This window comes from Aegilops tauschii, chromosome 2 (genome assembly GCF_002575655.3).
Source record: "Aegilops tauschii subsp. strangulata cultivar AL8/78 chromosome 2, Aet v6.0, whole genome shotgun sequence".
In the NCBI taxonomy this organism is placed as follows: Eukaryota; Viridiplantae; Streptophyta; class Magnoliopsida; order Poales; family Poaceae; genus Aegilops; species Aegilops tauschii.
In genome coordinates this window covers 454,264,915-454,278,431 of record NC_053036.3, presented here as the reverse complement: position 1 = coordinate 454,278,431, position 13,517 = coordinate 454,264,915, and the positions used below count along the sequence as shown (strand labels likewise).

The 13,517-nt window shown below is 41.7% G+C and overlaps 1 protein-coding gene and 1 long non-coding RNA gene across 2 annotated transcripts; one reads left to right on the top strand and one right to left on the bottom strand.

The window, feature by feature from the left end:
* Positions 1-6,861: 6,861 nt before the first annotated feature.
* On the bottom strand, positions 6,862-9,429 carry LOC141041721 (uncharacterized). The gene is made up of 2 exons (XR_012203004.1): positions 8,318-9,429; positions 6,862-8,061 (listed from the first exon to the last, which is right to left on the bottom strand). It is a non-coding gene; the product is annotated as an uncharacterized lncRNA (long non-coding RNA).
* A 3,096-nt stretch (positions 9,430-12,525) lies between these two features.
* LOC141041113 (uncharacterized) lies at positions 12,526-13,311 on the top strand. The gene is made up of 2 exons (XM_073507225.1): positions 12,526-12,691; positions 12,785-13,311. The coding sequence occupies exons 1-2, from the start codon at positions 12,526-12,528 to the stop codon at positions 13,309-13,311; spliced, it is 693 nt and encodes a 230-aa protein (XP_073363326.1).
* Positions 13,312-13,517: the final 206 nt, after the last annotated feature.

Here is a 13,517-nt window from a genome sequence, read left to right as displayed (position 1 = left end):
TGGCAACTTTATAGGATTTGCGATGATCCATTGCCATGTAGCGTAAAAGGGCAGGAAAAAAAGCCACGTTTTACAGAAAAGATGACGTTCGTTTGATCGTTACCAGACTGCTTTGGGGAAGTTCTCTGGGATGCCCAAAAAATATGACGTTTGCCACGAATCATTTTCCTTTTAAGATTTGTGGCCCTTATTACTCAAGACGAGTGGACAAACGGAACAACGTTATGTTTTTAGGTATCTATACCAATACTAGAAGAACGCCCGTGCGTTGCAACGGGTCTACATTAATTTTAAGAGTTCAATATTAATAATATTCTCATACATATCAAGTGACATTGGCGACCTTTTTTATCATCAAATCCTCACACACACTCTCTCTCCCTCCCTCTTCCTCACTCTCTCTCCCCTCTCCCTCTCTCTCTCTCTAACACACACACATATCCATCTTATTGGGTACAGGACCATAATTCATCTATTTCACACACACACCCTAGTGCATAACAATATGGACTATGTGTATTATATTTGCCACCTCAACTGAGGGAATTAATTTCATGTAAATCGGCCAGCCACAGCTCCAAGAATACGCGGAGGAGGTGGCCCGGGTCGGCGTCGGCACCGTCCGGCGCGGGCCACGGGCCCGCTTCCAAGTGCGTCTGCGCGCCGGCGCCCACGCCGGGTCGTTCAAGTGCCGCTTCCACCGCACCAACTCCCAGGGCCACGGCCACAGCCAGGGCCAGGGAAGCCGCCCTTCTTCGCCCCCTTCACCGGCCGCGGCCAACGCGGTGCCGCGGCACCCGGCCTCGCCGTCCTCGTCCTCCGGCACCGTCGCGACCCAGTGACGCAGCCCAAGCATCGGCCTCAAAGAATCAAAAACGCTCGACAACGGAGAGGGAAGGGAATATTATATATTTGTCATAAGAAGGGGATTTTATTTACTGCTCCCTCGATGTATTGTTTCCTTTGTTTGGAGATTGATTACCATCCGTGAGTTAAGGTAAAGTCAACATGATTGAGCGATTTTTCTGAAAATCAATTATTTGTTTTCTAATTAATGTGATTGAGTGATTTAAGGTAAGGTTAATTAATTTAGATTTGATCTTTATAGATTGTTCATGATTGATTCTACATTACTAAATAACTTGCGTCAGTATGGAAAGTTCTGATTTGTTCAGGTTTTTTTCGTTGTGTGAGAGGATGACGCGAAAATAAACCGATGAAGTGGGGGGAGGGGATGAAAAAAAAATCTACAAAAAAAGCCAGCAAAGATGGGAGGAGGTACCAAAAAAAACCATGGGAGGTGGGATGAAAAAAACCTGGAAGCGAGACTACCAACTGCTCCATTAGGAGTAGAGATAAAAAGGCTCAAAGGGGCAGATTCAATTAATCTAGATCATCAAATCATGTCAATCCAACGACCTAAATTGTTTCAATGTCAAACGCTCAACACGTTTAGCATACAGTTAATTTCATACCAAATATAGTGCTAATCACATAATAACACGCAAATAATATCCTACTTAATCTCCGCATGCACTTAATATACTTTCAAATTAACATGCATTGCATGTACACATTGACTAATAGGTACAAACACCTCTTCTCCTCTTCCCCACATGCACACAAAGGAGAAAGGCTGATGTCATACTAAATGGATAAGCCCTGGGGAAGCCATTAGCGAACGATTGTGTTCGCTAGTACATACGTGCGAAACCCTTTTGGGCCACTATCTATCAAAAGATCCAGGAAAAAACAATCTCTACATAAAAAGAACAGAGGAAAAAAAGGTTAAAAAGCATTGGACCAACAGGAAAATACTAAAAACCAGGAAATCCATAAATGTATGTCTACACTTTTTTGCCATGCTCTAGTGATTAAAACTACCACATATTTTGGAAAAAAAATGTCATGCTTGCAACATGCAACATTAAGTTGCTCTACAACATGACAAAATCTTTATTTTTTGGTTAAGAAGTCCCATGGAAAATTTATGAAAATTCTTGGTCTCATACATGGCAAAAAAAGTACTAACATAAAAATCTAAAAATTACATCGTAAATTAAGGGGAAATTGTTTCCTAAAAGTGAATGTATGTAAGTTTGCCATGATGACAAAATTAGTGTAAATTTGTCGTGTATGAGATAAAGAATTCTCAGATTTGCCACAATAAAAATGCCATAACGTTAAAAATAAAAATGCCATGATACGAATATTAAAATTGTCATGGTGTGTATTTTCTTGGTAAAAACAAAAACACACAAAAAGAAAATAGCCGTGATTAGAAAGTTATAATTTCCATGCATTAGAAAAATAGAGTAACCATGCTACGTATATGAAAATGCTATGCTCTTAATAGGAAAAAAAAACCTATGCTCTTAAATAACAAAATTGGCAACATAAATATTAAAATTTGTCATACTTTGTATTTCACTTGGTCAAAACAAATCGCAAAGAAGCGAAATTGCCGTGAATAAAAAATTAAAATTGACATGCCATTAAATATAAATTTACCGTGCTTCGATAAAAAAAATTCCATGACCTTGTAAAATAAAAATGCCATGCTCTTAACAATAAAAATGTCACCATCTTAATAATAAAATTTCCATGCTCTTAGTAATAAAAATGACATGATCTTAATAAAAATGTCATGTTATTTTTATAAAAATGCCAATAAATTGCCATGGTTCTCAGAACACTTCTCTCTTATTTTTTTATGGTCTAAAAACAAACAATTTCAACATATGGCAAAAAAACTATTTTGTTAGTAAGAAAATTTAGTATAAATTTGTCGTGTGTGAGAATATGAAATTCTCATATTTGCCACAATAAAAATGGCATGGCATAAAAAATAATGTCATGATACAAATATTAAAATTTCCATGATGTGTGTTTTCTTTGTCAAAACCAAAAAAACACAAAATGAAATTGTCATGATTCAAAAATTAAAATTTCCTTCCATTGAAAAATATATTTACCATGCTATACATAATAAAATGCCATGTACTTCGTTGTATTAATACCATGCTCTTCAGTAATAAAATTGCTATGATACAAAAATTATAATTGCCATACTATGAATTTCTCTTTGTCAAAAAAATCACAAAAGAAAAAATTTGTCGTGAATAAAAAATTAAAATTGCCATTCCATTAAAAATAAATCTAGCATGCTATAGATAAAAAACGATGATCTTTTAATAATAAAAATTCCATGGTAATAATAAAAAAATGTCTTGATCTTAATAATAAAGTTGCCATGCTCTTAGTAATAAAAATGGCATGTTACTTTAAAAAAAGCTATGCAAATTACAAAACAATTGTCATGGTTTTCAGAACACTTATCTCTTATTTTTGACATGGCTACAACAAACAATTTCAAAACATGACAAAATGCTTTGGAAACAAACTATCTATAAAAAGCATAACGAGCAATATCCAAAAGTGCCATGTTTTTGAAGAAACACACAATAGTTTTCAAGGCAGAAAACATCAAAAAACCATCAAGGGTCATGGTAGTTTCGTTGATTAGGACATGGTAGTGTTATTGTAGGTGCAAAATGGCACTATCTATTGCATGTGCCATGGTAGTTTATTTGCCATTTCTCTATAATATTTGCTCAAAATATGTAAATAAATTTTTGTTCAATTTTTTAAAATAGCTGTTGCATTTTCAAAAACCGACACAGAAACAAGAGCAAACCTAGAAAAAACACTCCATCTAGAAGAAACGGACGAACCCAAATGACATGTCCATGACGCGCCCTTTGCGCCATCAAGGCCTGTCATATGTTAGGCAATTTGCCATCGTTTTTGTTATCGAGCAGTGTACTCTTTTGGGTTTTATATATTCTTCTCCAATAGTTCATTCACTTATTGAGTTGCTGAGTCATTTTTAAGAAAAAGTGTGTGAGCATTTTGAAATTACATGATTTTTTTGTGCAAATGTGTGAACCTTTAAAAAATGTGTGAACATTATGTAAACATTTTATAAAAACTGTAAATTTACAAATTTGTGAACATTATTTAGAAAAATTTACATTCTCTATCAATTCTAATTTTTCTTTAATCTTATTTTTTAAATATGAATATTTTTATAAATAAATAAATATTTTTGATTATTTTTTCGAATGCATATTTTTCCCCAAAAATGTTGAACATATAAAAAAATACTCACGGACATCTTCGAAAGAAAGAAAAATCTAAAAATAAAATGAAACAAAAAAAGTAAAAATCTAAAAGAAATAATCAGGAATAAAAGAAAAGAATGCTAGTGGACTAAAATGAAAAGAAAGACTAAAAAATCAACCAGACACAAAACGGAAAAAATCACTACCAATAACAGGAAAAATCTCTGGCCTCTCTCCTTTTCGTTGGGCCTGGCATACGCAGCCATCCCTTGCAATTGCATGGTACTTTTGTGCATTTCCTATTTGGCGCATGTGGCGCCCATTATCTCTACTCCTATAAAAGACTCGGTTGATCATGATGGTGTGTCTGCCACCCGTCATTTCTGACCATTAGATCTGCAACTAACGATTGCGATGTAAGTTGTGGCCTTTTTGCAATAATATCTCACTTCTCTCTTCAATTTATAGAAAACCCCTTAGTATTTTGAAACCAACAACATTCCTCCCTTGCCTCATCAAAACAGCCTGAGGAATATATTTTGAGTGAAACATTAGATATTTTTAGTGATATATGTATATCAAAAGTAGACTGTTTTCTTTTAAATTTGTGAACATGTACTATTCTACTTTGGATCTGTTGCAACGAGCGGGCACATTACTAGTATAGCTATAATGGTACAGAGCGCACCCCCCCCCCCCCCAAATACCCCACCCATTTGACAGCTTATGTATGGGCTGGCCCGTACAAAGCATTACCTGCAAATGGGAAGCAGGTTCCAGATTTTTTCTTCTTGTTTTAGGAAGCTTCTAGTAGCTTCCAACCCTTTCCCTGTTGGTTTTATGTGTTTGTTTGGCTGTTTTTTCTTAGTTTTTTTAAATTTTACTTTTCTTCAAATCGTGAATTTTTTTGACTTCATGAACACTCTCAAATTTGTGAACATTTTTTTCAAATCCGTGAACTTTTTTTAAATTCATGAACTTCTTCAAATTGGTGAACTTTGTTTTAGATGCACAACCATTTTTAAAAATTCATGAACCTTTTCTTATATGCACATTTTTTTTCAAATTCATGAACTTTTGCTTAATTCACGAACTTTCTTTGAAGTCATGATTTTTCAAACTTATAATGTTGAGTTTTTTCGAAATGATGAACTTTTTATGAATTCATGAACTTTATTCAAATTCAAAATCATGAAATCTTTTCAAATCCATGAAAGCTTTCTAAATATACGAATTTTATTAAATGTCAATTGGTCAACTCGTCTATGATCTAATGGTCAAATAAAAAAACTGAACAATCACGTTAGAGCGAGCACTGGGCCCCGGCCCATGAAGGGGAGCTGGGGCCGCTAAAGAGGTTACCTGGCGCTAAAGGCACCTAATAGAAGGTCTCGTCATTTTGGCAGTGAACAAAAAATAGGAATTGGCCATTTTTCCTTAGACAGATAGACTGCGGATGCTTCACCCACGGCCCACCTCCTGCGCCTCTGCCGTCGTACAACCAACGTCACTTGCGTTGCGTAGAAGAAATTATGAAGGTACTAATACAAATGCCCGTGCGTTGCACCGGGCGAGAAAATGGACACGACCTGCTTCATGTGCCAAAAAACGTGTATTCCTCACAACATTATTGAGCAATTAATAAAGCGTGTGGTTAGCCTAAAAAACCTGCTGCATGTGCCGTTGTGCATCATTTTCTTATACCAAATTTTAATAAATGTTGATGATAAGGTTAAACGTGGAAAAATTCTTATTTTTAATAAAAGTTAACGTTTACATAAAAATCGGAACACTTTTTGAAGAATATTTAACATTTTTAGTAAATTGCAACATTTCTCTAAAAAAAGAATTTTTTAACAGATGTTTTTTTACATAATGTTTTGTCTTTTTGAAAATTATATTATATTTGTAATTGTTTTTTGCACTATTTAGGCTTGGAGCAAACATAAGGATTTGCCTACACAAACGCGCATGCTCTCAGAAAAAGAAGACACTTTCGTTGCGAGATGAATTGCACTCACTGTCTCTCTTCCCGTTCCCCATCTCATTATCCCTTGTAAACGAATAATTGCCCCTCTTCATTTAATTTCCCATGCGTTGCAACATGAACCGTAACATAATTTGCATGTTTGAAAAGTCGCCCAGGATTCAGATATCTTGGCTAAAGCAAATCTTTCCCTACTAATAAAGCAATTACTGAATCTCGCTGAAGAATGAAGAATGAACTGTGATATAATTTGCATGTTTGAAAAACTTGACTGAGATTCAGTCATCTAGTCTATAGCAAATACGTAACTCAATGCCTCACTATGATATGGATAAACCTTATGGCCCTCTTAAACACAAACAATGATAATTCTTGTGGGGTCTTCTCTCACATAGAGTGTGAGAATTGCAAGAGCAGGACAAATAATCATACAGAAAATCAGAGCTAGTCATGATCCACCCACCCAGTTGCTCTGTTGGCTTCATGTATTTGCTCACCTCTCAACAAAGCGACCTCTATAACATTGAACTGCCCCAAGTAGTGTTCCTCTATGTCGTCTCAGTGTTTCATTCGAGTTTTTTCCCACTATTATTCACCAATGAACATAGAAAGGGGTCACCAAAGGTATCTTCAGATATAACTTATACAGGGCCATCAGTTATGGTATAAGCATCCAAAGGTATATTCAGATATAAATTATATACAACAAATAGAGCCAACAAAGGGTGTCTTCAGATATAAAGCCATGTAAAAAATTGTCACCCTGGAAAAATATTGCATGCTTGAGAGATTTGTATGCACGTTTCCATCTCTGTTTACAATTTGCGGCCATGTGAGCATTGTCTATGTTATAGTAAAAGAAAGCGAAGAAAAACTGTATCGGAACAGATGACCTTTGTACAGGAAGGAAAACTAACCATGAATAGATTAGCTTTAAGTCACATGATGGGGAAAAGGTAGATTTACCATTTGGAAAAAATAGTTCTTATTAGCACTAAGACTCACATCAGGCATAAAAGATAAGGAATGCCAACAGAAGCACCACAATTTGAGTCGAAACCTGACATGGGTAATAGACGATTACTTTTGCTTGAAAAAAATACATCAAAGCTTCCATCGGTCACTGAAACTTCTCCGGGCAGAATATATGGTCCAGCAGAAAGCTACACTACCGGCAAGTATTCAAGCTCATCCATGTTATCTGTTTTGCATCTTCTCTGAAATTAAGGACATTACTGGCATAATTGGCCCATCAATCACCCGCTCCTAAGTGAAAAATAATTGAACAACTGAAGTGGGGCCACACACTCTATATTAGATAGCATATCAAACAATACCAAATGTACCAAAACTCAATGAGAAAGAAACAGAGGTAGACATGAACATTTAAGAGTTTAAACAACATGCACTTTACAAGAAAAAATGGACTGGTCTCTCTTGTCATTATCTTTCAAGTAGATTCCTTATCTTTCAACAGATTAACAGATTCAGATTCTACTACATATATGTGTCAATGCATTTTCTTATGAGTCCTGCTACTACAAACTTGAGCTCCTTATTCCGAGGTAATGAAGAAAAATTGGACTGGTCTCTCATGTCCGATATTATAGTAGATTGATTGACACTCTTGCCTAACATGCTGAATTCTACACATGAAAAAGCATCACCTCGAGGGTCAATTCTAGACATGAAAAAGCATCACCTAGAGGGTCTGAAAATTAACGCAATGTATGGATTTGGATGATGATTGACACTCTGTGCATACATGGCTGAATGAAATGTTGGACTTGGCTGATGTCTACTCTGCTCACGGCGCTTGTTAACAGGGGTCAAGTGGAAGCATACCTCTGGTGTAGATGCCGTAGGCGACATTGGAGTGCTGGACGGATGTTTGTGTACCTCCGGCGAACTCGGAGCTTCTTCCTCCCGTGACGCTCTTAACTGTCGTATCTGAAACAGATGAGAATTTTGTTTGCAACCAATTAGGTGATGATATGGAAACTGCTGTACCCACTCAACAATTGGAAAAGGAGGCCATGGATCTTCAGAACGAAGAGCAAAACAAGATGGTTGAGGACCAGTGTCAGGAAGATGCAGCAGAAACTGCACCAGTTTCCTCTGACGAGCAAGATGGTAGCACTGAAGAAATAGAAGAAGAGGCCATGGATCCTCATAACGTGTTAACAGGGTTCAAGGAGAAGCATACCTCTGGTGTAGACGCCGCAGCAGACATTGGCGAACTCGGAGCTCCTTCCTGCTGCGAACTCGGCGGAAACATTGGATGTTTCGTCGACAATTAACGTGATGGAGATTCCAGCGTAGTACTCTTCCTTCTTATAGCAAAAAAGAACAATCCGGGTCAAACACTCGATTGAGTTTTGTTGGACAAGGACACGGTCTGCATCATCTAATCGTAATCGGATCCCCTTATGTACATGTCTGCATTTGGTCTACTGCTAAGGTTCCATCACTGTGCTTCTTCCTGATCCTGCCCCCTCTTGCGCAGCTCTTGCTTTCCTGGATCTTCCTCAGCCACTGTACAAGAGATGATTGTGGAATGGACGTTGAACACCGAGTACCCGCGCTCGGCCTAGCTCTTGACAGACACCGAGGGAGCTGGGAATGCGCGCTCCTGGTCGCCGCTGGCATACATGAGCTGGTGGAGACGCCGGTCGGCGTGCGGGATGGAGCCGGCGGGGACGGTAGCCACGGCGCCGCCGCTGGCTTCCGAGTCTCGCGGAGGAGGGGGCGAGGCGGGCCTCGATGCGCTCCACACCGGCGGCGGCCACATCCTCGCCCCGCAGGTAGACGAGGCAGGCGAGGCGGCCGCGATGCGACCACGCCCTGGCATCGACGACGCTGCAGCTCATGTCGGCCAGCACGGCGAACACCTCGGAGATGAGCCCCGTGCGGTCGGCGCCCGTCAGCTCAAGCACGGTGGCCGTGGCCGCCGCCGGCGACGCCGTTTGTTCGCACGGAGAGGCGAGGTCGAGGAGGAGGCCGGGATTGCGGAGGACGGCGGCGCGGCGTGGCTGGGGCCTCGGGGTGGCGCGCGTAGAGGTGCGACGGTGGCTGCTTGTGGTCGCCGGCGACGGCGTGTGGCGAGTGGCCGCCGGAGCTGTGCAAGGAGGCGCGAGGCGTGGGCACAGGAGCTCGGGAGCGATCGCGCCTCTCCGCGCCGTCCATCCTCCCGACGAGCGCACTCCATCCTCCCGCGCGAGGCACGGCGGCCGCCGGCGCACGACGGAATGGGCGTAGCCGCCGGCGTAGAGTGGATAAGAGAAAGGAAAGGACTGCGGACTGAATTGAAATGCCTATAGGTTTTTTTAAAAAAAGTCAAACGTTTTTTCTGGATGCCACTAAAACAGGGACTGCGGGTTGATTTCCTGTAAACTGAGGGGGCTTTTTGCAAAACAACCACGAGGAGGTTGGACGAAACGTAAGAGGGGAGAGGGAACCTTACGTTTCTTTTAGGTAGTACAGAAAAGTCAAACGTTTTTTCTGGATGCCACTAAAACAGGGACTGCGGGTTGATTTCCTGTAAACTGAGGGGGCTTTTTGCAAAACAACCACGAGGAGGTTGGACGAAACGTAAGAGGGGAGAGGGAACCTTACGTTTCTTTTAGGTAGTAGAGATAGAGATAGTTTGGCGAAGTATTCTTTTTGTCTTTAAATCTAGGTAGGCATGTTTGCCTACTTGAGCCCCATTATTCTGTACACGTTTTGAGCAATAAAATGCAACATTTAGGATTGATAAAAAAAACTTGCGTTCCCTCCACCTTTATTGTGGCCGCTAGAGAGAAAGAGTAAAATGCACTTATAGTCATTAAACTTATCGTATATGTTTACTTTGGTTACTGTACTCAAGAATATGATTATTATATGTGTTGAGATAAATATATGCTCACTGCAAGATCGTATAGCTCCATATTTCATTTATTTGATGGGCCATACAATCCATATTGCGCCTCGTCAACTCATTTTCTCTATCTGTTTATGCAGGGCCTATCTGTCAATGAGTGGAAGAAAATAAAGGAAAAAATTATGTGCTCGAACCACAGATGTCATGCCCAGGAGGCTAGTCAGCTGCACCTGCCTCATGTTGTGGCTAACTAGAGGAAGACATCGAAATCACTAATTAAGGAGTATTCTTTTCAAAGATCACTCCCACCTTCCCAATTTGCGACAAGTGGCGCATTGCATGTGCGCTACTTGTCGCGAACTGTGAGTTTTACCTTTTTTCATACATTCGTTTAATCAAAACATTTTATCTCTTAAAGCGTGCGTCCAAGTCTCGAACCATTTTCATCATTGAATTTCTCGCGTCGAGATCTTTAAAACTAGATTCCATGTCGATAGGTTTTGACCAAAAAAAATTCACGAAAAAATCGGACGAAAAAACCGAATCGGGAGCATGTTTTTTCCCTTTCCGAAAGAGGCACAACCATGCCTCTTGCGAAAGCACAACCGTGCCTCTTGCGGAATCAAAAAACAGAAAACATGTTTTTTTCATTTTCGAGAGGCATGACCGTGCCTCCCGCAAAAGCACAACCGTGTCTCTCATCGAAACAAAACTGTCCCTCTCGCGAAAGGAAAAAAACAAAGAACATGTTTTTTTCGTTTCCGAGAGGCCGTGCCTCTCGCGGAAGCAAAACCGTACCTTTTGCGAAAGAAAAAAAACAGAAAACACGTTTTTTTTGTTTCCGGAGACACGGCCATGCCTCTCGCGAAAGCAAAACCGTGCCTCTTGTGAAAGCAAAACCATGTCTTTGGCGGAAGAAAAAAAAGGAAATGTATTTTTTTCCCGTTTCCGATAGGCATGGCCGTGTCTCTCGCAGAAGAAAAAAGCCGAGTTTTTTCTTATAAAAATATTATTTTTTTGAAAAAAAACTTTTGGTCCAAATGCTAAGGAAGACCCAGAGAAAACCAAAAAGTCATAAAACCCGAGAAAACCTGTTTAAAAAGCCAAAAAAACGTGCAAAAAAATCCGGAGAAAGCGCACAGAGCGTGACACATAGCGGCGGCTAGTTAGGAGGCCCCCGAAGGAGCGCTCGTCAACTAGTTGCTCCTTTTATATCATTTCTGCATTCACGTGACAATCATTAGGATTCATCTCCAGTTACGATGATGCTATCTCCTTCTACAGTGCCCGTCGAGTTGACGCTGTCGTGGAGTTGCGAACTGGCATGCGCGCTCGTCGTCGTGCGGGGAGCTTCCTCGTCTGAAAAGCTAGCAGGGCAACCTCGCCTAGGCCTGCTCCTAATAACCGAAAAATAAATTGAGTTTTTTTGGGTGTGCATGAAGTGTTGAAAATAAGAAGAGGTGAGATCTTTTGGTGAAGAAATCATGCAACAAGTTCAATCTAGTATATGGTCAAAATGGCATGCATGGTTTGTTCATCTCCGGCGCGGACCACACCGGGCGCTTGACCACAGAGCATGGCTGCTCACTGTGCATGCACGCCGGGGCACTTGGGCTAGCTGTACGACAAGACAACCGATGGAAGGAAAAAAATATGATCTGGCGGTGACTGTATATGATCGCCGGATAAGACAACTGACAAGAAATGTATGACCTCCGGTTGCTGGAAAAACCGTCGTGCAGCTGCGCCACGGAGCAGAGATGCAGACATGCGCATCCCTAAAGCATGCATCCGCCATCATTAATTATTTTTTGGTAGTAGTCACCGCTCTGGTTTAGTGGAGTAAATTTTTTACTCCAACTCCCAATATCCCCCAAATCTTTACTTTTACTCACTCCCGCGGCTGCCGAGTAAAACTTGCGCACCTCTCTTTCTCCCACCCCGTGTTGTGTGCCGCGGCCACCGATGACCATCCGGCCGCACGAAATGGATAGCCCGGACCCTTCCCTCACCCTACCGGCTGCGCCGCTGCCCGGCCGAAGAAGAGTTTGGGATTGAAAAAAAACCACCAAGTCCAAGCTCCTCCTCCACCCCCCCCACCAATGACCTTCGCGGTGGCCACCGCCCTCCCGGCGCACCCGCCGGAGGCAAACGAGCTCGAAAGCCGACGGCGGCGGCGGCGACGCTCGTCGAGGCGGCCACAAAGAAGGCCAAAGTGGCGCCCCGTCCTAGGCCGGCGACTCGTGCAGCTACTCCGGCGCCCCCTACGGCCACTGCTCCGGCGCGAGCGGCCGCCGCATCCGGCAACAAGCATCGCGTACGCCAAGTGCTCGATGAAATGCCTACAAGGTAAAAACAAAAACCTCGTGTGTTGTTGGTATTTGATAGTGATTGTTGGTGGCTGGTAGTGATTGTTAGTGGTGTTTGCTTTGTTTATTGTATTGCGGATGAACACGGTCGAATTCCTCGCTTCCTTGGAGTCCTCGGCCGAAGTTGGACTTGATGAGCTCAACTACGACTCATTTTGGGATCATTCGTAGGCCACCCAAGACATGGAACAAGAGGTGACCGGGGAAGAGGAGGAGGTCGAAGAGGTGGTGGCCGAGAAAGAGGAGGTTGTGGAGGTGACCGAAGCAAGCACGAAGGTGCCAAGGTGCCGCACCCAAAACTACAACCAAAAGGAGGATATTGCTCTTTACGATGCTTGGTGCGCGATTTGTATGGATCCACCGATCGGAAGGGATCAAATCAAGACCATGTTTTAGAAGAGATACCGACCAATACCAACAACTTCATGGATGTGCGATCAAGCCATACTCAAGGTTCTCTTGGGCATCGTTGGAGCACCATTCATGACCAATGGAACCGATGATCCGGTTTGCATCAACCAAGTGAATCATGCACCACTGAGCAGTGTGCAAGTGGCGGAGTATGGCCCCTACATCCAAGAACTATTCAAGCATAGAAATACCAAGTTCGGCCACAAGTCCTTCACGTTGTATCATTGCTACAAAGAGCTATGCAAAAACGAGAAATGGATCCAAAGAATCACGGAGACCACTCCAAAGAGATCAAGGTTGAGCATTTCCGTTGAGGAGGACGAGGAGATTGACGAAGATGCCAACAATAGGTCGGAAAGAAATAAGATTGCAAAAGAAAGAAAGAAGAGAAATGCAGTCGGTGGCACTTACAAAGAATTTGTGGCAATGATCGAGACCAAGAAGATGTTGGCGGTCGAACGCAAAGAAGAGAAGATGACGAGGTGGAATGAGCTCAGGGCGTTGGAGAATGAGAAATGGAAGACCAAGTCGGCAGCAGCTGAAGGTGGAGGAGTGTAGACTTGCACTCCAGGAGGAGAGGATTCTGATGCCAAGAAGGCTGAAAAACGTGCTATCATGTTCATGAATCCAAACACAATGGATGAAACCACAAGAAAGTATTGAGAGCTCACCTGTGGAGAAATCTTGGAAGCCTCTCTTCGCAATGGTGGTGGTGGCCGAGGGGATGGTGTTGATGGTGGTGGCCGAGGGGATGATGATGTTAA